Below are 25,298 nucleotides of genomic sequence, written 5' to 3' on the forward strand. Positions count from 1 at the left end.
TAGGACATAAATTTTACTGAGTTGCCTGAGGGTCAGATTTGAACTTAGGTCTTTCTAATTCCAGATCCAGTATTTTATCTACTATTCTAGGTTACCTTATCTCTTGAATTGCATATTAATTGTATATTCTCTTTTAGCTTTGGAAATCAGTAGTTTTTTTAAAGAATAAGATGTAATTCCTTTCCTCATAGTATCATACTCTCAGTCGCTCCCTGTCCTACTCATCACTCATCCCCAAACTTGGAAAGAATCAAATCATTTTAGTCATTCCAACCTTACAGAAAAGAGGTTTATTCCCTGAAAGATTAATATAGAATGACATACTTCTTACCACTTTTGGAGCCCTTACAACAGGTAGATCCTTAAAACCCATATTATAAAGAACATATCCATCCTCAATTGTTTTGACCAGTCGAGGGCATAAAGACATCCATGGCAAATGCAATTCTAAAACTTCCTCTGTAGCCTTTGCCCAGTCACTGAGAGAAATCTTTCCTAAAAAGAAGGGCCATAACAATTGTTATTTTGCAATAAAAATTCTATTAGTTGACAAACATAGCACTTTAGATTTGCAAAATACTTTATTCATACTCATTTGAGCTTTATAACAACACTACCATAGTAGGTACTATAGCTATTACTATCCCTCTTTTATGTAGAAGGAAACTGATACAGACATTTATATATATATATATATATATATATATATATATATATATATATATATATATATATTGAAACAACTGGGTTATTAGGAAAAACTGAGATATTAATCAACAAGCTTTAACTTAGTGACCACTAAGTTAAATCATATCAATCACATCAAGACTGGTGATGAAAAGATGAAAGGTGAAAGTCCCCTGTCCTCGAGGATCTTTTATTTAAGTAAGGAACACAAAATATACATGTGCTAACTCTGAGTAACTCTGACATATGGAGAATTACACATTGAAGAACAAAATTCTTCTGATGGGCTAGAATTCTTTGACATGTCAGGTCTCATGGATTGCAGAGAAGTTCTCCCTAAAAACCCTCTCCTTTGGAAGGAAAAGGAAGGTTCTCCCAAGATAGGAGAAATATGTAACCAAGAACCTTAGGGTGAGGTGAAATCATGGAGAGACAAGATTCAATCATGAGTGAGAGGAGTCACTAGTGGTTAAATTGACTGATGATGTGTAGAGAAGTGAGACCAAGTACTAAAAGGTAGTAACTTAGGTTGAACTACTATTGGTTGGTCAGAGTTGCCTCTGACTATTGCAGTCATATAAAGTTTTCTGAGAGCCAAGAGGAGAGGCAGATATGATTGTTATTGAAATTTCTCCTGAAATTCAGATGACGGATTATAATGGGGCATTTCCATGTATCTCTTCTACTTTTTTCTCCAAATAAAGAGAAGGCAGTTCCAAGGTTTACTGTTCTTTAGTTCCCTTTATAAATTTTGTCTAATTAGTTTTGTATGTCTTATAAAGTCATCAATCGTAAATTCTGTTTTGTTTATTTCATTATTCATGAAATAAAAAAGAAAAAAGTGAATAATGTGTGAGATAAAGTGAAAAGGATAGAAATTCTGATTCTTTGCTTAAATTTTTGATAGGGGGCAGGATGGGACTTTTTTTTTTAACCCTTCCTTTTCTCAAATGATACTTAGGACTTCTTAAAAGAGGATTGTTGGGAGGATAATGTATATTATATATTTTATTTATATATATAAAATATTTTTATAAATATCCCAAAGCAACATAAAGCTTTCTACATGAGTCCTCTCTCCCTTAGGTGAAAATGACCTAATTACCATTGTTGTCTTGTGGAGGATGGTTGATGTTGAATTGCATTGCCTTCTCTTCTCCTGTAGGGAGTGGTGCCTAAAGTAAGTCTTGCATAAAGGTCCTCCTTGTAGGAGGGAAAGAAGTATGAGCGAAAAAAGACCATGTTCTAAAGGTGAGGGACACCCAGAAGGGAGAAGCTAGCTGTCTTCTTTTTTTAATAAATACCAGTTCTTATATCTATTCCACATTTAGAGTTCAGTATGCTTAATGGGAAGCCTCATTCTTGCTTATGGTTATTAACTAGTACCTATATCAAATACATATCTCATAGGTTAAGCCATAACCAAATAATAATCATAATTCTGATGTCCAAGATTCCCTGTTACTCACTATGGAGTATTGCCATTTATCATATGCAAATGAACAGCATCTGGAAAATGGGGCATTGAGGAAGTCTTAGTTCTAGTTAAATGCCTTATGCCTAGTTAAATGCCTAATGCAAGTGTTTTCAGTTAAGAAAACTGCCAAAACTAAAAGAAGCATTCTTCTGCATTTGAAATCATGAATTAAAATATTTCTTGACTAGTACTTCAGACACTTAGTAACTAGGTGACTAGCTTCTGTTTGCCTCAGTTTTTCTCATTTGTAAAATGAGAATAATAATTGTACCTAATTCCCAGGGTTGTTGGGAAGATAAAATGAAATCATATTTGTAATGTTTTCAAAATCTTAAAATGCTATTTAAATGTAACCTATATCTATATAGGTATATCTATATCTATATAACCTATATCTCTATAACCTAATCTAAAGTATATACTAATACATTTATCTAATATTTGCATTTATGATATTTATAAGTAATAGCATATAATATAATGTGATAAATATGTGACACTTCCATAATATGCAATAAATGTAAATTTTTATCAAATTTAATATAATTATATAGTCATTAAAATTAAAAGTAGTAAAATAAAATTCCTTAAATATAATGTAACATTTAAATATGATTTATATCTATTGCATTATTTTTTACATTTATTTATATATAAATTCCTTTGGCATTGAAAGCTCTTCATAAACCCTTTGTCCTTCTTACTTTTACAGAAGCAGCTAGGTGGCACAGTAGACTGAGTGCTAGGCCTGGAGTCTGGAAAATTTGAGCTTAATTTTAACCTTAGACACTTGCTAGCTGTGTGACCCTGAACAAGTCATTTAACCCTGTTTGCCTTAATTTCCTCATCTGTAAATGAGCTGGGGAAGGAAATGGCAAAAATTCCAGTATTTCTGCCAAGAAAACGCCAAATAAGGTCATGAAAAATGAGACAAAACTGAAAAATGACATAACAACAAAAAAATCCTACTTTTACAGTTTTTCTACATCTTATTCTCTTCTACAGATTCTATGATTCATCAACATAGATCTACTGTCATTTCTAAGAATATAACACTTTATCTCCATATGTTCACACTGCCTTTCCTTATACCTCAATGTTCTACTCCTTTACCTTTACTATTAAATTCCCCTGGCTTCCAAACAAGATGTGGATCAAATGATCTACCTAACTACTAATGTCTCTCACTTTCTATCTATTCTCTCTTGTTTATATATTTCTCCCATTAGAAATTTTTTGAAGGTAGTTAAAGAATATTGACCTTTTTTTGTAATCACAAAGTTCAGTTCAATGCCTTGAAATACTTGTAGTTGACCTTTATATCACTGAAACAAAACTTATTATTATTTTGCGACATATACAGTGATAATAACTAGCATTGATATAGCACTTTAAGATTTGCAAAGTGTTTTGCAAATATCTCATTTTATTTTCACAATAATATTCAGGCACAATTACTAGTATAAATCCAAGTTTAAAAGATAAGGAAATTAAGGCAGACTGAAGTAAATGACTTGCCCAAGCTCACAAAACTAATAAGGGTTTAAAGTCAGTTTTAAACTCAGGCATTTCTGACTACAAGTCCAGCATTTGATCTAAATAACTTGGATGCTTCTTTACAGTGATGACTACCCCATCCTCTTTGAAACTATTCTCCCTTGGTTTACATGATTCTATACTTTCCCAATTCTTGTTTCACCTAATACCTCTTTCTTCCTTCCTATGCTCATTCATTCATTTAATTAATAAAAATCTTAGTGTATATATTATGTGATCTATGTTCCATATAAACAGAAATATTTTCAGTTTTTGAAAAATATTCTTTGTTTTCTTGGCTCTATACCTTTGCTCCCTTGATTTTGTAAGCCAAGAATGTCCTCTTTCCTAATCTGTACCTGTTAAAATCATAACCATCTTTCAATGACTGACAGAATATTCCTCCAATGAATTCTTCCCTGACAGAATATCCCTCCAATGAATTCTTCCTTGATTCATGACCCATGTTCAACCAGAAATGATCTCTCCTACACATTTCCATAACATTGTGTTCATACTTCTAAAGATAGATAAAGCATTTACTAAGACCCTATTTTCTATGCAGTATACATGTCTTAACTTCATTATTACAATTAAGATCCTTGAGGGAAGGCATTTTGCGGGGGGAGGGCAGTGTGAGGCAGAACCAAGATGATGAAGCGACTCACCTAAACTTACAACATTTTCTTCAAAATAACTTTAAAATAAAACCCCAAGTTGAATTCCAGAGTGGCAGAACCAATAAAAAGTCAGCATAAGATATTTTTTCCAGTATAAGATGTCATTGGGGAATGACATTGGATTTGCTTGGAATGCAATGCAGGCCATAGCAATACTTGCCAGCACAACCAGCAGCAGATCTTGGAGGTGGTTGCATCCATTCTCAGTCCACAGGTGATAAGGGGATTGAACAACCAGTAAGAAAGGGATTACAGGAGAACCTTTCTGGTATTTAAAGCAGGATCCTATTATACTTCGGGCAGTTCAGGATTGTACTTTCAAGGCAAAGAGGGATACTAACATTCATGGCTACAAACACACAGGAGCCATGGTCACAGTTACATAGCAGAGAAGAGTGCTTGTGATCATTCACAATGGATCAGGATACTTGGTCATAATTCCAAGGCCAAGAAGAATATCAACACTTGTAGCTGCAGAGGAACAGTGTCCCTTCTTTGGTAAAGAACAGAGAACAGGCCAGTAGAGCAGTGACCACATCTTCCCTTGATTATACCACCTTAAAAACATTGAAAATTTAGCAGACTCCTAAAACTAGCCCTGAAAACAGCAGCATGAAAAATCTGAAGTTTGGAAGAGTGCTCTTACTATCCCAGGAACAGAACCCAATGTTAACATAAAATTAAAAATCAAGAAATATTCTGGGAAAACAACAAAAATATGAATCCATAAAAAACTATTATGGTGTCAGAGAAGAACAAGACACAAATTCACAAGACAGTATGTCAAAACAGCTACAAACAAATCCTCAAAGAAAACATGAATTGGATACAAGTCCAACAAGAATTCCTATATGAGCTCTAATAGAAGTTTAAAAATCAAGTAAGAGAAGTAGAGGAAAAATTGGGGAAAGAAAAGAGAATAATGCAAGGAAAGAATGAAAAGATAATCAACAGCTTAGTAAAAGGGGGCACAAATAAAATAATATATTAAAAAACAAAATTTGCCAAAGGGTAAGAGGCACAAAAATCCACTGAAGATAAGCACTCTTAAAAAGGAGAATTGATCATGTTTAAAAAAAAAAAGGTATAAAAATTCATTGAAGAAAATAATTCCTTAAAAATTAGAATTGGTTAGATGGAGACTGATGACTCCATGAGAAATCAAGTAACAATCACAGCCAAAAAAAAAATCTATTTGAAAAAATAGAAGAAAATGTGAATTATCTCATTGGGAAAACAACTGACCTGGAAAGTGAATCAAGAAGAGATAATATAAGAATTATTGGACTACATGAAAACTATCATCAAAAAAAAAAAAAAAAAGCCAAGGCAATATACTTCAAGAAATCACCAAGCAAAATTGCCATATATCCTTGAATCAGAAATTGAAACAATCTACTAAACACCTCCTGAAAGGAAATGAAAACTCCCAGGAGTATTATACCCAAATTCCAGAGCTCCCATATCAAGAAAAAAAATACTGCAAGCACTCAAAAAGAAATCATCTAAACATCATGGATCCATAGTCAGGAATACACATAATTCAGCATTTTCCACATTAAAGAGCAGAGGTCTTGGAATATGATGTTCTGGAAGACAAAGGACCTAGGTTTACATAGCAAATTATTATAATCCTTCTAAGAGAAAATGGATATTTAATAAAATAAAGGACTTTCAGGAATTTCAGCTGAATAGAAAATTTTGCTTTCAAATACAAAACTCAAGGGAACCATGACAAGGTAAACATGAAAGAGAAATAATAAGGAAATTGATAGGGTTAAAATGTTTACATTCCTTTATGAGAATATGATATTTGTAACTCCTAATAAGTTTTTCATTATAAGAACATTTAGAAGGAATATACATAAACAGAGGGTATGGATATGAGCTGACAATGATGGGATAGTGTAAAAATGAAAAATGAAAAGGTAAGAAAGTGGGATGCACAAGGGGAAGAGAGAACAGAGGAAATTATCTCACATAAAAGTGGTGCACAAGAAAGAACTTTTAAAAATAGAGGGGGGAATAGGGTGGGGTTGGGGCTGGCAATGCTTGAAACTTACTCTCATTGGTTCACAGAGGTGATAACATATTCAATTGGATAATGAAATTGAGCTGATTCAACAAGGAAGTAGAAGGGGAAAAGGGTAAGTACAGTTCTGAGTTAATGAAAAGGAAGATAGATTAAAGGTGGCAGCAGTCAGAAGCAAAACAGAGGAAGGACAGATTAAAGAGAAAGAGCGGGGGGAGGGGGGGGAGGGCGGGAAGGTAAATGAGAAGAAGAGAATAGGATGGAGAAAAATATACAGTTAGTAATCATAACTGCATGTGAATAAAATGAACTCACCCATAAATCAGAAAGCAGAATGGATTAAAAAACCATAATCCAACAATGTGTTGCACAATCGAAATAAAGAAACACACAGAAAGAGTAAAAATAAGGGGTTAGAGCAGAACCTATTATGATTTAGCTGAGGTTAAAAAAAAGCAGAGGTAGAAATTATGATCTCAGAGAAAGTAAAAGCAAAATGGACTTAATTTAAAAAGATGGGCAGAGAAACTATACTTTGCTAAAAGATACCATAAACTATAAAATAATAATAATACTAAACATTTAAGCATCAAATGGCATAGCATCCAAATTATTAAAGAAAAAGTTAAATGACTTACAGGAAGAAATAGACAATAAAACTAAATTAGTGATGAACTTCAACTATCCCCTCTCGGAAGTAGATAAGTCTAATTAGAGAATAAGTAAGAAAAAAAGCTAAAGAGATGAATAGAAATTTAGAAAAATTGGCTATGATAGACCTCTGGGGGGAAAAATTTAATTCGAATAGAAAGTAGTACATGATATTTTTTTGAGGCATAAAATTCTCACAAATGCTAAAAAGTAGAAATATCAACTGCATGTTTTTCAAACCAAAGTGTAATAAATTTATATTCAATAAAGGATCAGGGAAATGTAGATTAAAATTAAATAAAAATTAAATAATCTAATCCTAAAGAATGAGTGAGTCAAAAAACAAATCATAGACACATTCAATTTCATTAAAAAGGACAACAACAAGATAACATAAGATCTGGGGGATACAGACAAAAGCAGTATTTAGGGGAATTTGTATATCTCTAAATACTTACATCAATAAAACAGAGAAGCAGCCAATCAATGATTAGGCATGCAGTTAAAAATACTAGAAGAAAGAACAAATTTAAAATCTACAATTAAACACTAAGGAGTTATTTTGACCAATTATATTCCAGTAAAGCTAACAATCTAAGGAAAAGAGATGAATATTTGCAAAAATATAAAATTGCCCAGATTAACAAAAGAAATAATCCTATCTTGGAAAAAGAAATTGAACAAGACATAAATGAACTCCCTAAGAAAAAAATCCTAGGACCAGAGAGATTCATACAAATGAATTCTACCAAACATTTAAAGAATAATTAATTCCAATACTATATAAACCACTTGGAAAATTATTTTTATGACACAAATATGGTACTGTTAACTAAACCATAACAAATTAAAAAAGAAAATTATAGACTGATTTTCCTAAAGATTAATGATGCAAAAATTTTAAATTAAATACTAGCAAAGAGATTACCTCAACATATCACAAGGATCATATACTATGACCAAATGGGATTTATGTCAGGAATGAAGTGCTAGTTCAATATTAGGAAAATTTCAACCTAATTAATCATAACAACAACAAAACCAACAAAAATCATATGATTATCACAATAGATGCATAAAAAAATTTTAACAAAATACAACTCTCATTTCTATTAAAGACACTGAAGGCATAGGAATAAATAGAGCCTTTTATGTTGCAGCTATCTAAAATCATCAGCAAACATTATCTGTAATGGGGATAAGGTAGAAGCTTTTCCAATAAGATTAGGGTTGAAGCAACCTCTATCCCCTCTATTATTTAATATTGTCCTATAAATGCTAGTTAAAGCAATAAAAGAAGGAAAAAATTGAAGGAATTAGAAAAGATAATAAACAAAATGATTGCTCTTTATAGATGATATGATGATATAGTTAGAGGACCATAGAAAAGCAACTTAAAAAAAACTTGTTGAAACAAATTACTTCAACAAAGTTCCAAGATATAAAACAAACTCACATAAATTAAAACATTTCTAAACATTGCTAACCAAGTCCAGCAGAAATAAATAGGAGAAATTTAAAATAAATGCAGAATACTAAATACTTGAAAGTTGGACTGCCAAGACAAACCCAAGAACTATATGAACATAATTGCAAAATGCTTTTCATACAAATAAAGACAGATCTTAACAATTAGAGAAATATTAATTACTTATAGAAAAACCAAGTTAACATAATAAAAATGATAATTCTACCTAAATTAATTTACTTATTCGGTGCCATACTAATAAAATTAACAAAAATTATTTTGTAGAAATAAAATATTAGAAAAAATAATAACAAAATTCATCTTGAAGAACAAAAGAGCAAAAATATCAAGGGAATCAATAGGGGAAAAAATTTAAAGGAAAATGGTCTAACAGTACCAGATATCAAATTGTATTGCAAAGCAGTGGTCATCAAAATAATCTGTACTAGCTAAAACATAGAGTGGTGGATCAATGGAATAGATTAAATGGATAATACATAGTACTAAATGACCATAATAACCTCATATTTGATAAACCCAAAGATCTAAGATTTTGGGACAAGAATTATCTACTTGAAAAAAATTGTTGGGAAAAACTGTAAACTAATTTGGTGGAAATTAGGTATGGACTAACATCTCACAACATATATCAAAACAAAATCAAAATGGATACATGATTTAGACATAAAGAGTAATATCTTTTTCTCAAATTGACTTTCTATAAACCTTCCTTGACTGCCACATTTCCACTCTTGAAGGCTTTTACCCTGGGTCCTTAATCTCCTAATAAACCATTCCCTACTCATTTGGGACCAGTATTTTAGGAAAAACTTGAGTCCTACTTCATATCCCTCTTCTTTGGACTGTCTCCAGATTTCACTTCTTTATCCTGTTGAAGCAACCTCTCAAAATCCTTCTTTTCCTTCCAACAATATATGTTATCTTCTCTCACTAGAATGAAATTTCCTTGAAAGGGGGAGCTATTTATTTGCATTTGGACTTAGCATGGCATAATACTTACACAAAACATAATACAAATTCTTAATAAAAGCTCTATCTATATTCTGGTAAATCATGTGGGACCTTTGGGGTCTCTTTCTAATTGAGTAGTGACCCAGTTCTGAAAGGAATTAGTGTTTTGGTATAATATGGCAAATCCTGAGCAGTACTGTTGTTCTGTGACTGTTAAGTAAAAAATGATACAGCTTCCAGTTCAGTCTCTCTTCTTCCAACTCTTCAGCTGGCATTATACAACACTGTAACTTTTGGGGAGTAGTGGGCTAGTGCTCCTCCCTAGAATAATGATTATCATGCCCAAGAGATAATTAATAAAAGAGAAATCATTAGAAACACTTCTTTTGTTTTTCTTTCTGATCTTTAATAAATGAGTATCTATCTGAAATGGACATGTTCAGGACTAGCAATGACCTTGTAACTTTAATAAGTTCAAAGGTCCTGGATCCCTTTAGGTTGTTGTTCAATGATTGCAGGGAAGGAAACTCAGAAACTATTCTTGAGTTCTTAGAGAGGACCTAAAGGAGATAATTAGTCCAAGCCTGACCAATACAGAATAAACAGACATGTACTTCAAGTTGTTTGGATGCAGCAGAATCAAAGTGAAATGCAAGAAATGCCTAATTAGCATTCCAGAAAACTGCTTTATGTTCTTTTGAAGTTAATTTTTATCATCCTTTCAGTAAATATATTAGTTATAAAGTGAGCTATTTAATATTGTTTTGTGTTGTTTTGTTAATTATTAAGACTTAGGTTTATTTTTTCCCACAGTAGTCCCACATTTGATTATATACCTAGAATCCTCTTTTTAAATTTCTGTTGGGGAAAAGTAAGTATAATAATAATTCTAAGCTACTGTCACTAGATCACTGTAGTGAGGTTCAAATGAGATAAAGGGTAGAAGAAAAGAAAACCTAATCCTCTCATTAATGGCTAAATACTCTAGAACTAAAATTAGTCTAAATTAATCCATTGTATGAATGAATTGGAAAGGGTGGGAATTGCATAGTATCCCAGCCCAGGTGTGTGTTCTCAATATTAAAATTGTATGAAAATGTATCAAATAGCATGAGATGTTTCAATGTAATTTATGATTAAGGATAAAATTAATGACATAGATAATAGTTATTTAAAGTTAAGTTCCCTTGTTACTTCTGCCCCATTTGCTACAAAACCTTCCTCAAAACTAAGTCACAGAAACATAGTATTAGAAGAAAGATCAGTAGCCTAGAAAGATCACCTAGCCTAATCAAAGGCATGTCTTCTCTATAATATCTCCAAGTGATCACCTAGCCTCTGTTTGAACATCTGCAATGATAGGTAAATCACATCCTGAGCAACCTATTGCTTTTTCAAATTGTTTTAATTATTAGAAATTCTTTCTTCTGTTGAGCCCAAAACTTCCCACCTGTAACTTTACTTCCTTGGTCCTATTTCTGTCCTCTAGAACCATAAAAAATAAATAGAATGAAACTTGTACATGATATCCTTTAGCATTTTTAAATATTTAAAGGCAAATATCATTTCCTTCCTTCCCATTTCTTCTTTTATTTCCTATATTCTACATTCTACATTTCTACATTCTACATTCCCACAATCTTCTTTTTTTCTACATTCTCATTCTTCCAAACTTTCTGATTAATCAACCAACAAGCATTTCTTAAGTGTCTATGGTGAACAAGGTCAGTAGAATCTATTGGGTAGAAAGAGGAAGATTATAAAGGTGAAGCTTGAAGTGTTTTTGGAAGGAAGGAATTATATGAAGCTGAGATGGGAAAGGAATTCACAAAATCCAGAAATGATATATCATGTAGGAGTAATTAAAAGGTCAGTTTGGCTATATTACAATCAGTGTTTGGGAAAGAGGAATAATATAGAGTGAGGCTGAAAAATACTCTCACAGTATAAGCTCCCTGGTTATGCCTAGTTTGGGCATGTTGAAATGAAGATTCCTGATTAGTTTTGCATTAGTTTAGATGATCTGTGAAGACATCTAACAGCCTGTATTTCAAAGATGGTGTAGCTTGTTCATGAATCGCCTTAAAAATCTGACCATCAGTTGTCTTCTTAATTTTCCCTCTCACAGAACTTATCACAGGCTTCAATCAAGATCTCTTTGTAGGTAATTCCAAAATTTTACATCTTTAGTCCTAACATCTCACCTTCTCCTAGTAACCTATCTTCAAGTAGGAGACAGGAGCATTTAGATATGCTTAACCTGAAAACATTCTTTTTTCCTTCCTTTTCCTATCCTTTTTCTCTTATTTATCCTGTCTTCTTTTCTAGATTGTAAGATGTATCCTGGGGGAAGGAACCCATTAGGGTCAGGATGATAAGAGCAGTATAGTAGAAACATATCGGATATGGAGTTAGAAAGAAATACTAGAGTTTAAATCCCCCATTATTCATTCACTAACTAGAGTTGTTTTAATTAAACTCTTTGCAACTCAGTTTCTTCATCTATAAATTTAGAATAATAATACCAATAATACCAATACTAATCACATGTATAGTACCATCTACAAAGAGAATCAAATGAAACAATTCACTTCAACAATGAAAATTCAACAAGTATTTCTTAAAAGTGCTAGATACACAAAGATCAATACAGAAAAAAAAAGTCCCTGCCCCCAAAGAACTTATATTTTATTGAGTGATAAATTAAATAAAAAGATAAATAAAGTTAAGATACTTTGAGGTGGGATAGAGCACAACAATTATGGTGGTGAGAAAATTCTTCATTTTTCTGGGGGGTTGACATTTGAGTGCCACCTTTAAGGAAACAAAGGATTACAAGAAATGGAGGTCAGGAAGAAGTGGATTGCTGAACAAAGACAAAAAGGTTGGAGATACAACACCACATTAAGGGAACAGCAAGTTGGCCAGTTTAAATGAAAGGAAGAGGAGTCAAAATAAAATAATTCTGAAAATGCAATCTGGAGCTTAACTGAGAGAGGCTTTAAATGACATGATGAAGAGCCTATATTTTCCCCTTTTTATTGTTTTCTTTTTTCTGGTTACACATGTACATTATTTTTTTAATATACATTTCTTTACACATCATGTTGGGAGAGAAAAGTCAGAACAAAAGGGAAAAACCACAAGAGAAAAAAAAACAGAAGGGAAAAAAATGAACATTTACATTTAGTCTCCAGTATGTTTTTTTCAATTGAAAGCTACACAATATTTTTGAACAGAGGAGAGACAGGATCAGTCTTATATTTTAGGAAGATAAATACAGTAGCTGCATGAAAGATGAAATGAAAAGGGAAAAACTAGGAGCACAGTAACTGATTAGGAGATTTTTGAAATAGTCTTTGATGAGTCTGAATGAGGGTGGTGATCATATTAAGGAAGAGAAAGAGATGTAAGAATTATTGTGAAGATAGAATTGGTACAACTTAATAACTGGTTGTTATGTGAGATGTTTGTGAGAATAAAAAGTCAAGCATGACTGAAGTTATAAATGTGGTTGAGTAGAAAGGATAGTGGAGCTCTCAAAAAGAAATGGGAAATTTGAAGGTAATAGATTTGGAGGAGAAAAAATTGTTTCACTTTTTGACATTTTGAATTTTTGATTCATTGCAGTGGAGATACCCAATAGGAGGTTGAAAATACAGAACCAGAGCTCAGGAAGTAATGAGAGTCACATAATACAGATTTGGGAGCCATCCTAAAAGAGATCATAATTAAACTGGTAGAAACTTACAAGAGAAAGGATATTGAAAAAGGAGAAAGCCCGGGATAGAATTTTGGGGAAATCTATGGATAGCAGTGAGAAACTGATAACAAAATCATGGAAAGAAACTGGGAGGCAATCAGATGAAGGAGAAAGTAGTGTCAGCAAAGTTATCAGTGAAGTTATTGAGGAGAATGAAGGCAGAGTTTACAGCCCACCAGAGAGGTGAGGAGGGCTAAGAGCTGAAAAAAAAGGACTAATTAAGAGATTGTGGCTAGCCTTGAAAGTAGCATACACCCCAGGGGTGAATTTAGAAGTCAGATTGCAAAGGAGTCAGGAAGTAAAGGAAGTAGAGACTAGGAGTATAGATGGCTTTTCTTAAGAGTTGAAAGATAAAAGGGAGAAAAGATTTAGGATGATAATTTGAGGAGAGATCAGAGTCAAATGACACTTTTTTGAGGATGAGGGACACTTGAGAAAGTAATAGAAAGAGAATGATTGGGTATAAGAAGGAATGATCGAAGGAGAGAGCTGTAAGAGGAAATATGTGACAAGAAGAACTGATCTTAGCAGGGGCTACTTAAATAGCAGAAATCATTATTATGTGATCTTTAATCTCTCACAGGACTGTGTGGCTAGAACATGGAATACTGGGTTCTTTTCTCCTAGGTTGGAAAGAAGAAGTTGGGAAAAACACAGGATCACAGGATTATAGATTTAGAGCTTCAAGATCTCTTAGAAAGAATAGACTCCAATCCCCCTCCTTGACTCCATTTTATAAATAAGGAAACTATAGTAGTGAGAAATTGTGACTTCTGAGTGAAGTTCTATCTACATAATTCACATTCTTTCATTTTCTGAAAATGAAGAAAACTAATTAGATATTGTTTGTTAAATATGCTACAACTAAGTTATTACTTTAGGTCATCTCTCAAAAATCACATTTTAAAAACAACCTATTGATACCGAAATTTATTTGGGAGAAAATAGTCCTGGCTATACACTGAGATCTTGGTAACAACATCAACTTTGACGTTAAAGGGGAAATAGGGTTAGTTTAGTTCTGTATTTGGGGGTTTTGTTGGCTTTTTAAAAATTATTTTTGAGACAAATCTTTACTTTCTACTTTTAAAAGCATGGCATCTATATCCTCCCTATTGCTGAGTTTGAATGATTGAAAAAATAAGAGGGAGCAAGCTCACATGGTTGTTTCAGGGCAGCTAGATGGTGCAGTAGATAGAGTTCAGCCCTGAAGTCAGGAAGACCTGAGTTCCAAACAGCCCTCAGACACTCAGCTGTCATTTAACCCCAATTGCCTCAGCCAAAAAAAAAAAAGGTTGTTCCTCTTCTAGCATGTTTGTTTGTTTTTTAAGTAAATAAGTGCCATAGGGCAGATAGATCCCTGGTGCCCCAAGAGAAGAATGACCCCTTCCAAGGTACCTAGCTTCCTTTGAACAAAGTGTTTTACAGAACATCTAGATGACTTTCTATAAAGTGTTTTGATAAAAAGAGGGAATCCCAAGAAATAATGAATTCTGTCTTGATTAGTGAGTTCCTGTCAAGACTTCATTCAAAGCTCAGATATGCTGTTCACTTTACTCATTCTCTAGACTGTCCCACTTTTAACACCAGCTGCTTCATCACTTATTCTGAGGTTGATTCTCTATATCATCAGAAACTCTAAACAATATGCTTTTGTTTTTTATCCTCTGGTGCTTAGCACAGGACATATAGTAAGCACCCAGTAAATGTTTTATCTAACTTTTGATTTTTCTAACCATCTAAGGAGAGGTAGATAGGAGCAGTCCAAATCTGGCCTCAGTCAACTTATTAACTGTGTGACCCTGGGCAAATCATTTGACTTCTCTCTGCCTTAGTTCCTTAACTATAATATAGGAATAACAACATTCACCTCCCACAGTTGTGAGGGATGTAATTTTATTTATTTATTTATATTATTTATAAAGCACGTAGCACATAATAAGACCCTCATAAATGCTTGTTTTCCCCCTTCTTCCTTTCTATCTCTATTTTTATTACTGGATTACCTTCATTTCTAAAGAAATTGAAGAACTGAAATCAAAAGGAAAAGAAAAGAATGGAAGTTATTTATATGTAGATTGATTTGTACAAAGAAACTGGAACCATGTAGTTTGGGATTTGGTTTTGGTTTTGGTTTTTACCTGTATCATTTGGATCATACTTTTGAAAAGCTTGTATGAGGTTGGTTTTCCGGCTAATCATTCTCTCTCCTAATATCCTGAAGGCAGCATTTTCAACGATATCCACCCTATTTTAAGAAATAAATGATATCACATAGGCCAAGATATTTACTACAGCTCACACTTTTATAAGTGTTACTATATTGTTTACAACCCTTGAGCCAAGTATGTCACTAATATGCTTAAATACCTATTATTGACAGAAAATAAACCCAAAACAACAATAAAATCAAAACTCACACAAGCCACACTGTTCATAGAAGTATTATTTGTGTACCAAAAATCTGGAAACAAAATATGGATCCATTTTTTGGAGAATGGCTGAATAAATTATGAGATATAAAAGCAATGTTAATAATAATGTTATTATATTATGATGAATGTAAAGAATTTGAAAGTCCAAATTGAGAAAGAAGACCTCTGACACTGTACCCAAGGATAGCAAAGACAGTGGGAATGAGACTTAAAGAAATGTGATATTCTTCTGTTTTTCCCCAGGGCTATTAACCATGTCAGCAGAGAAATGAAACAGTATCACATTATGTAGTTGAGAAAACACAAACTAGACGCTCAAATAGAAGTGAAGCTTCAGAATTGGCCTCTTTGTCAGGGACTCTGTATGGACTTGTGGGACATATGTCCCAGATTTGGGGGGGAAATAGTTTGTTTCAATTCTTTTTATGATAACTACTTAGTAAATACTTCTAATTAAAAGCTAATGAACTCAGGTTGAATAATCAATCTGGAGCATACTAGTGGGAAGTCTTAAATAAAATCCCCTCTCAAGGTTACCTCTAAATTGCTGAGGAGTCATTTACTCCCTTCTGTGGCTCCGACCTGCCAATGTTAGTGGAAATTTAGGGAAAATAACTCCAGAGGGAATGTTAAACTTGTAGAAAATGAATAACAAACACAAAACAAAGCAAAAAGCACAAAGGTAAATGAACAATATATAAAATGGCTTCAACAAGTAAATAAAGTCAATGTATAATAACAAAATTCTGATCAAATATAATAGTAAATGTTAGTATCATATTGACAGAGTTGAAGGATTTATCTTTCCTTTTGGGGGGTGATAATCTTGGGGATGGGGTTTGATATTGATAATCTTGAGAGACTAGAATGTACTTGGTAAAACAATTACGTATTACTATATTGTCAGAAAAAAATTGAATCAGTAAGTTTTTAAAAATAAATAAAATAAAAAATAAAAACTTCACATTGATGTGTTGTTTCACTATCACTTATATGAGTTTTCAAAATGAATTAACACAAATTTTTTTATCCTGCTTCAAACACTTGATCCCCGAGCATTTAGCTATTTAATAATATTTGTTAGATAACCAATTCCCTCTCCCCAACCTTGCCCCCAAGTACAGTACTAAATGACAATGTCTGCGCTAAAAGAGACCTTTGATATCATCTAGTTCAACTTCTTTATTGCACAGAATAGAGAACCTAGGGTCTAAAAAGTTGTAACATGTTCATTGTCACTTAGCTAACAAAGTCAGAGCCAGAATTTGAGGATGGTGATGTGACAGTAAAGAGGCAAGACTAAAAGTGAAAGGGAATGAAGTCTGAATAAAATAAAAGGAAAACAAAAAGGCAGAAATGTAGTTAAAATTTGTGTTATGTAGCTAAGCAATGTTCCTGCTTTAGTTAGTGCTTTGGTAGAAATCAGTTAATTTCTGAAACCAATTAAACTGAGACAAGACGAAAATAGGTTTGTATTTTAATGAGGATAGACAAGCATAATAGGGACCAATCATTGGAACATATATAAATATTCTCTGCCCGTCCAAGCTACTACATAGAACCTGGCCACATGAGAGGGAGGGATTTATACTATGTCTTCTAATCAGCTTTTAGGATGATACAGGAGTTATTAACCCATAATTTGGAAAGTATACATAAAGAGCTTTTTCATTGCTTACTTTCCTTTGTGGCTATGAGATGATAGGAAAATTTTGAGCTGCCCCTGGGAACTAGGTGGTAGGACAGTGATCTTATTCTCACATGACCATAAAGGCTGTGAGAACTTGTCCCCCTCTGTCTCTTTGTGTTCCTTCATTCCTAATTCCTAGAAAGCTAAGGTGAAATTGTCTAGATGGTGACTCTCTTGATTATTGACAGAATAATTAGTAGGTAAAAGTGTCTACCATAGTCATTAACAGAATCCCCCAAAGCAGGAACTTTCCTGATGTCCCAAGCTACTCACACTTCCAGTTCCTATTACTAATGTTTCTATTTTGTATATACTTATTTACAAAGCCACATTGTCTTCATTGACATAATAGAAGCCTCTTGAGGGTAAGAACTACTTCATTTTTTCCTTTGCAGTTTCATTGCCTGACACAATAACTAGCTGCAACAAGAATGTCTGGAATACTAAGTCTCAAAATGAATTGGGTAGTAAATGGTCTGCTAAATCAATAAAGCAATGTTAAGAGGATAGTCTAGCTGCAATGAGGACCAGTTAATATCATATAGAATCAATTTATAATGGACCTAGTTAACATATAAGATTGTTTTACCCTAACACTAAACTAGGAGAAACTCTGTAATTATCTTAAGAGAAAAACAGAAAGAAAAGGGAAGAGAAAAACACCAAGGAGGAAGGGGAAAAAAAGTTAGGAAAATCTGACATGATCAGAGTAAACAAGTAAAATAGGAAGAAATGGAGATGAGTAGTTGATAATTGAATCTTTATTGTCTGAATTGGTCAGTGGAGGAAAGAATATATTCATGTGTACTATTGGAGAAAGAAATATATTTTATTCAACAGAGAAATATCTTTGCAAGAAAGAGGAGAAGGCAGAAAGGGTATTTAGAGGGAAACTAGGTAAAGGAAGGGGTCAGTTGTTAGCAAAATACTAACTTTGAAGTTGTAGCTGATAAATCATGTGTGATCTTGGTAGTGGCTCCTTGGTCCTTGAATTCTTTCTGGCTGGTTGCAAAGTGTCTTTTTTTTCCTTTGATCTGAAATGTCTAGATTTTAACTATAATGTTCTTGGGAATTTTCATTTTAGGGTATTTTCCCTCTGATTCTAAGAGATCTTAAGAGTATAGTACTCTTTTATGATTTCTTGAAATAGTTTGTTGGGTTTTTTTGGTTATAGAATTCAGATAGTCCAGTAAATTTTAATTTTTTTCTTCTTGATTTTTTCCAGATTAATTGCTTTTTTTGCATTTTATTATTATTATTTTTCATATTTTATTTTATTTTATAATAACTTTATATTGACAGAATCCATGCCAGGGTAATTTTTTTTACATTATCCCTTGCACTTGCTTCTGTTCCAATTTTTCCCCTTCCTCCCTCCACCTCCTCCCCTAGATGGCAAGCAGTCCTATATATGATAGATATGTTGCAGTATATCCTAGATATAATATATGTTTGCAGAACCAAACAGTTCTCTTGTTGCACAGGGAGAATTGGATTCAGAAGGTAAAAATAACCCAGGAAGAAAAACAAAAATGCAAATAGTTCACATTCATTTCCCAGTGTTCTTCCTTTGGATGTAGCTGCTTCTGTCCATCATTTATCAATTGAAACTGAGTTAGATCTCTTTGTCAAAGAAATCCATTTCCATCAGAATACATCCTCATACAATATTGTTGTTGAAGTGTATAATGATCTCCTGGTTCTGCTCATTTCACTTAGCATCAGTTCATGTAAGTCTCTCCAAGCCTCTCCGTATTCATCCTGCTGGTCATTTCTTTTCTTTTCTTTTCTTTTTTATTATTTGTCCTTCATTTTCTTTTTTTTAAAATTTATATATTTTATTTTATCTTATAATAACTTTATATTGACAGAATCCATGCCAGGGTAATTTTTTTACAACATTATCCCTTGTACTCGCTTCTGTTCCAATTTTTCCCCTCCCTCCCTCCACCCCCTCCCCTAGATGGCAAGCAGTCCTATATATGTTAGATATGTTGCAGTATATCCTAGATACAATATATGTTTGCAGAACCGAACTGTAAAAAGTTTGCTGTAAAAAGTGTTTCCAAACTGTGCTGAAATGGTGCTGGTAACAGCCCAACAATCCGTGGCTGCTCATTCTTGCCGACTTTGACCTTCCCTCACAGCAGGTTAGCATTGAAGGTGGTATTGAAAAGCCTGCATGCGTGTTCAATTCTTTGGTTTTTCTCCTTACCTCTTCCCCTTCTCCGCCTTTACTCCCTGCCCTCCTTCGCTCGCTCAACCTCTTTCGTTCAGTATGTGTAACTTGAAGCTAATATGTACTAGTGGATATCTGACTGGAGCCACAGCTTTATTGCCAGTCTTCACTTGATTGTATGAAATTGTGACTATTGCTTTGTCTGGATATGAGTCCCTATGGCAGTTAAGTATAAAAAATATCTATCATCATGGTTGGATTGTGGACTACACTGTTGGAATTAAGAACTGGTAAAAATTATTCTCAAATAAAAAGTATTTTTTTAAAAAAACCATGACTGTCCTTTTAAACATACTACAAAGAAATACATTAGTATTTTGGCCTTAAAATTCTTACATGATATTTAGAATGGCAATCCCCAAACTCCCTCCCTTTATATCATCATCAAATCAAACATCTCTTCCAGAGGCTGCTTCTTGGGTTTGACTCTGGAGACTTTTTTACTTCATGTTTATACTAGCTTGAGAACAAAGACAGCATCATCTAATACATAGTAGTCATTATACATGTCACCTTCACATAAGTATGACAACCTGGTGAAAGCTTCAATAACAAATCCAGCTTTTCTGAAAACTTCAGGCAGACTATTCACTTGTTCTTCCCAGTTCTGTCCTTTGATTTCCAAAATTTCAGAAGGCTTCTCCCATTTGCCTCCTACATTTTCCACATATGGATGAAAAGGCAAAACCAATGCAAGGATGACCCTGCCTCTAGTTGGCTCCAGTACACTCCTAATATCTTTTAATAAAGTCAGTGGCTGATCACAACGATCAAGCAGATTCAAGCAGCTGATAACATCATACTGGAATCCTGTATTCTGCCATTCATTTATGCCAAGCACTCTCAAATACAGCCAGCTGATAAAATCCAAATGTTTATTTTCTTCTTCCTTGGGCCTGGGTAGCTTTCTTAGAGGCCTCAGCTTTTCTTGGTTCCGAGAGCTCTTGTTGCTAGTCTTTTGCCTCTAGCTCAACTCCAACTGGAGTTGTTGCACAGGGAGAATTGGATTCAGAAGATAAAAATTACCCAGGAAGAAAAACAAAAATGCAAATAGTTCACATTCATTTCCCAGTGTTCTTTCTTTGGATGTAGCTGCTTCTGTCCATCATTTATCAACTGAAATTGAGTTAGGTCTCTTTGTCAAAGAAATCCCCTTCCATCAGAATACATCCTCATAAAATATCGTTGTTGAAGTGTATAATGATCTCCTGGTTCTGCTCATTTAACTTAGCATCAGTTCATGTTAAGTCTCTCCAAGCCTCTCTGTATTCATCCTGTGGGTCATTTCTTACAGAACAATAATATTCCATAATATTCATATACCACAATTTACCCAGCCATTAATTGGTGGGCATCCATTCAATTTTCAGTTTCTAGCCACTACAAACAGGGCTGCCACAACATTTTGGCACATACAGGTCCCTTTCCCTTCTTTAGTATTTCTTTGGGATATAAGCCCAGAAGTGACACTACTGGATCAAAGGGTATGCACAGTTTGATAACTTTTGGGGCATAATTCCAGATTGCTCTCCAGAATGGTTGGATTCATTCACAGCTCCACCAACAATGCATCAGAGTCCCAGTTTTCCCGCATCCCCTCCAACATTCATCATTATTTTTTCCTGTCATCTTAGCCAATCTGACAGGTGTGTAGTGGTATCTCAGAGTTTTCTTAATTTGCATTTCTCTGATCAATAATGATTTGGAATACTCTTTCATATGAGTGGTAATAGTTTCAATTTCATCATCTGAAAATTGTCTGTTCATATCCTTTGACCATTTATCAATTGGAGAATGGCTTGATTTCTTATAAATTTGAGTCAATTCTCTATATATTTTGGAAATGAGGCCTTTATCAGAACCTTTAACTGTGAAGATGTTTTCCCAGTTTGTTGCTTCCTTTCTAATCTTGTTTGCATTAGTTTTGTTTGTACAAAGGCTTTTTAATTTGATATAATCAAAATTTTCTATTTTGTGATCAGTAATGGTCTCTAGTTCATCTTTGGTCACAAATTTATTTCTCTTCCACAAGTCTGAGAGATAAACTATCCTATGTTCCTCTGATTTATTTATAATCTTGTTTTTTAGGCCTAGGTCATGGACCCATTTTGAGCTTATCTTGATATATGGTGTTAAGTGTGGGTCCATGCCTAATTTCTGCCATACTAATTTCCAATTATCCCAGCAGTTTTTATCAAATAATGAATTCTTATCCCAAAAGTTAGGATCTTTGGGTTTGTCAAACACTAGATTGCTATAGTTGACTATTCTGTCTTGTGAACCTAACCTTTTCCACTGATCAACTAATCTATTTCTTAGCCAATACCAAATGGTTTTGGTGACTGCTGCTTTGTAATATAGTTTTAGATCAGGTACAGCTAGACCACCTTCATTTGATTTTTTAAAATATTAATTCCCTTGAGATTCTTGGCCTTTTATTATTCCATATGAATTTAGTTGTTATTTTTTCTAGATCATTAAAATATTTTCTTGGGAGTCTGATTGGTATAGCAATAAATAAATAGATTAGTTTAGGGAGTATTGTCATCTTTATTATATTTGCTCGGCCTATCCAAGAGCATTTAATATTTTTCCAATTATTAAGTCTGACTTTATTTGTGTGGAAAGTTTTTTGTAATTTTGCTCATATAATTCCTGACTTTCCTTTGGTAGATAGATTCCCAAATATTTTATGCTATCAACAGTTATTTTGAATGGAATTTCTCTTTGTATCTCTTGCTGTTGGATTTTGTTGGTGATGTATAAAAATGCTGAGGATTTGTGGGGATTTATTTTGTATCCTGCTACTTTGCTAAAATTATGAATTATTTCTAATAGCTTTTTAGTAGAATCTCTGGGGTTCTCTAAGTATATCATCATATCATCTGCAAATCAGTTGCTTTTGTTATGAGCTACCTTATATTTTCTTCTTTTTTAAAACCTTGATTTCTTCCTTAACATTTCTTGTTTCATTAAGTAATTGGCTCCTTTTTTGTTGTTATTGTTCAATTGTTTCAGTCATTTCCAAAAATGTGATCCCATTTGGAGTTTTCTTGGCAAAGATACAGGAGCGGTTTGCCATTTTCTCCTCCAACTCATTTTACAGATGAGGGAACTGAGATAAATAGGTCTAAGTGACTTGCCCAGCTAGTAAGTGTTTGAGACTGGATTTGGACTCAGAAAGATGAGTTTTTTGGATTTCAATCTATCCACTGTGTCACTTAGCTTCCTTACTTCTATTTAACTAGTTTTTAGGGAGTTTACTGCTTAGACAGTTTCATACTTATTGTTTCAAACTATTAATTCCCTTTCTATCAGTTCCTTATAGCTCTTGTTTCTTTTCCATTTTTTCCTCCTATGCTTTCATTTTATTTGTTAAAAGAATTTTAACTCCTTTTTGTGGAGGATGAACTCTTACTTTATTTCTTCCAGGAATTCTAATTGAATTTGTATCTAGCTTGTGTTTTAACTTGATGTTTTGTTTGTAGATACTTTTCTGGAGACATTCCTTCCTTTAAGATCTGTATTATGACTGTCCTTTTATCTGAATTGATTTTATGACATGGGAGATGGGCACAGGACCACCCAGCATGCTCTCATCAGAGAAGGTGTTGTGCTCTATGAGCAAAGCAAAATTGAATTAACTAAAAAGGAATGTGAGATGTGCAAATTTAGAGTAACTACCCTAAATGTTCATAGGGACTATTTATGTCTGACCCGTGGCAGAGCATTCCAATCTCACATTGGTTTGACCAACCATAGTCAACACACTGTAACTCAACTCTAACATAGAAATGTCATTTTATTCCTCTTTCAGAACAAAGGAGAACAATCAGCCAACCAACCAGTGTCATGATTCTCCCTGTCACCATAGTCACATTTTAGAATAATTTTCTTTTGTGTTTGCTTATTTCCCCAGCCTACTTTCTAATTTTGAACTTCTTAGGGCCAGCTCTAAAGATTTCTGAAGGGAAAATCTGGATTTATTGCTACTTTCTTGGGGATATTGAATATTGTGTTAATCCAAGATTTCAGGGATAGTTCAGGCTGGGGATCTATAAGCTTTCAGTGCCCCCAAGGTGGTCTGATTCAGGCCAACATCTGATTGGTAACTCCTTGGTCTGAGCCCTACAAATTCTTCATTTAAGTATGAGGCTAAGCAATAGTGGACTGTTTTTCTTCTCAGTCCCCATTAGCTTGCTGGGTAGTTCTGCTTATTTAGAATGACAGAAGTATAGGTTCCATTTTGAACAGGGATCCATAGCCTGCTTATTCCTCTGCAGGTTTCTGACTAGGCTAGAAATTGAATCTAAGACTCCACTCTACTCTTGGGGTCTGAGCCATACTATTGATCCTTCCTTCTGAACCTGATCTTCTCTCAGTAAACTGCTAAGGGTTCTTGACCATTCTATACTCCAAAATATCATCTCTGGGCACATTTTCCCTCCTCAGTCCATCATGGATCTGAGTCAGGCTTGAGTAGTGGATCTTGCTACTTGTTCCTGCTATGATGTTAGTATGGAACCTCTTTAAGATTCTGAAGTGTTCTGAACATGTATTCCTGGTCAAATTGTCCATAAATGTCTCTCTTTCTCTGGGCAAACTTAAACTACTAGAAAAATGATTCATTGTGTCTTTTGCTTGGATTTCTTCAGCATAATTTAGTCTGGTGCACTTTTTGAAGGGAGAAATTCAATTGTAATGGTCTCTACCTCTTTCATTAGCTCTTTATTATCCCTTCTCCAAGATTATACTTCTTAGATCATTTAAAAAACATACACACACACACACACACACACACACACACACACTAATTCATACTTTGATAATTTTAATCTAACTCATAATTTCTCTCCTTTTTATAAAACTTCTTGAAAAGATAATTACAAATATAATTGTAACAGTTGTGATTTTGCTTTTCAAAAGTGTAAATAATTCTATGGATAATTATTGGTTATAGTCAATACTTGAAGAGCTATGAATTTATGGCGAAATTGTGAACTGAACTAATCATTCTGGGAAGCAATTTGGAATTTACTAAAAAGAAGTGACTAAACTGTCCATATTCTCTGACCCAAAGGTTTTACTTCTGTGTTACTACTCCAAGGAGATCAAAGCCAGAATGGACCCATAAAGCCCAAAAAATTTATAACACTCTTTTTTGCTGTTTTTTTAAAGTGAAAACACATAATATCATACTATCAGAAATGATAAATATGAAGAATTCAGAGAAACATGGGAAAATTTACATGAAATTATTCCAAGCAAAGTAAACAGATCCAAGAACACCTACAATGACTACAATATTGTAAATATAAATAACTAACAAACAAAAAACACTGAATACTGTGTGATTATAACAATTAAGTTTGGTTGCAGAGAAAAGAAGATGTACATCTCTCCTTTATTTGCAGAGATATGGGATAATAGGTATGTTACAATAAGTGTGCTTAATCTTTTATTGATGTGTTGATTAGTTTTTATATACTACTTTGTTTCCTCTTTCTTTTTTAAATCTTTGTTACAAAAGATGGTTGACTAGGTGTGGGGAGGAGTTATCAATTTGAAAACAAAAGTGATTTAAAAACAAAAGGTATCAACCAAAAAAAAAATTAAGTTAATAAAAGGAGAAAATTTTATCTACAACTAAGTATTACATTTTCTCACT

General features: G+C 33.5%; 1 protein-coding gene across 4 annotated transcripts in view; it reads right to left on the reverse strand.

Moving 5' to 3' along the window:
- PPEF1 (protein phosphatase with EF-hand domain 1) overlaps nucleotides 1-25,298 on the reverse strand; it is a 169,751-nt gene that overhangs the window by 4,325 nt on the left and 140,128 nt on the right. For all 4 annotated transcript variants that reach the window (XM_051984413.1, XM_051984410.1, XM_051984412.1 and 1 more), the window contains 2 exons: nucleotides 15,408-15,514; nucleotides 332-495 (listed from right to left, as the gene is read on the reverse strand). In XM_051984413.1, coding sequence (XP_051840373.1) covers nucleotides 332-495; nucleotides 15,408-15,514 — 271 coding nt within the window. The remainder of the gene's footprint in view (nucleotides 1-331; nucleotides 496-15,407; nucleotides 15,515-25,298) is intronic.

This window comes from Antechinus flavipes, chromosome 3 (assembly GCF_016432865.1).
Source record: "Antechinus flavipes isolate AdamAnt ecotype Samford, QLD, Australia chromosome 3, AdamAnt_v2, whole genome shotgun sequence".
Lineage (NCBI taxonomy): Eukaryota > Metazoa > Chordata > Mammalia > Dasyuromorphia > Dasyuridae > Antechinus > Antechinus flavipes.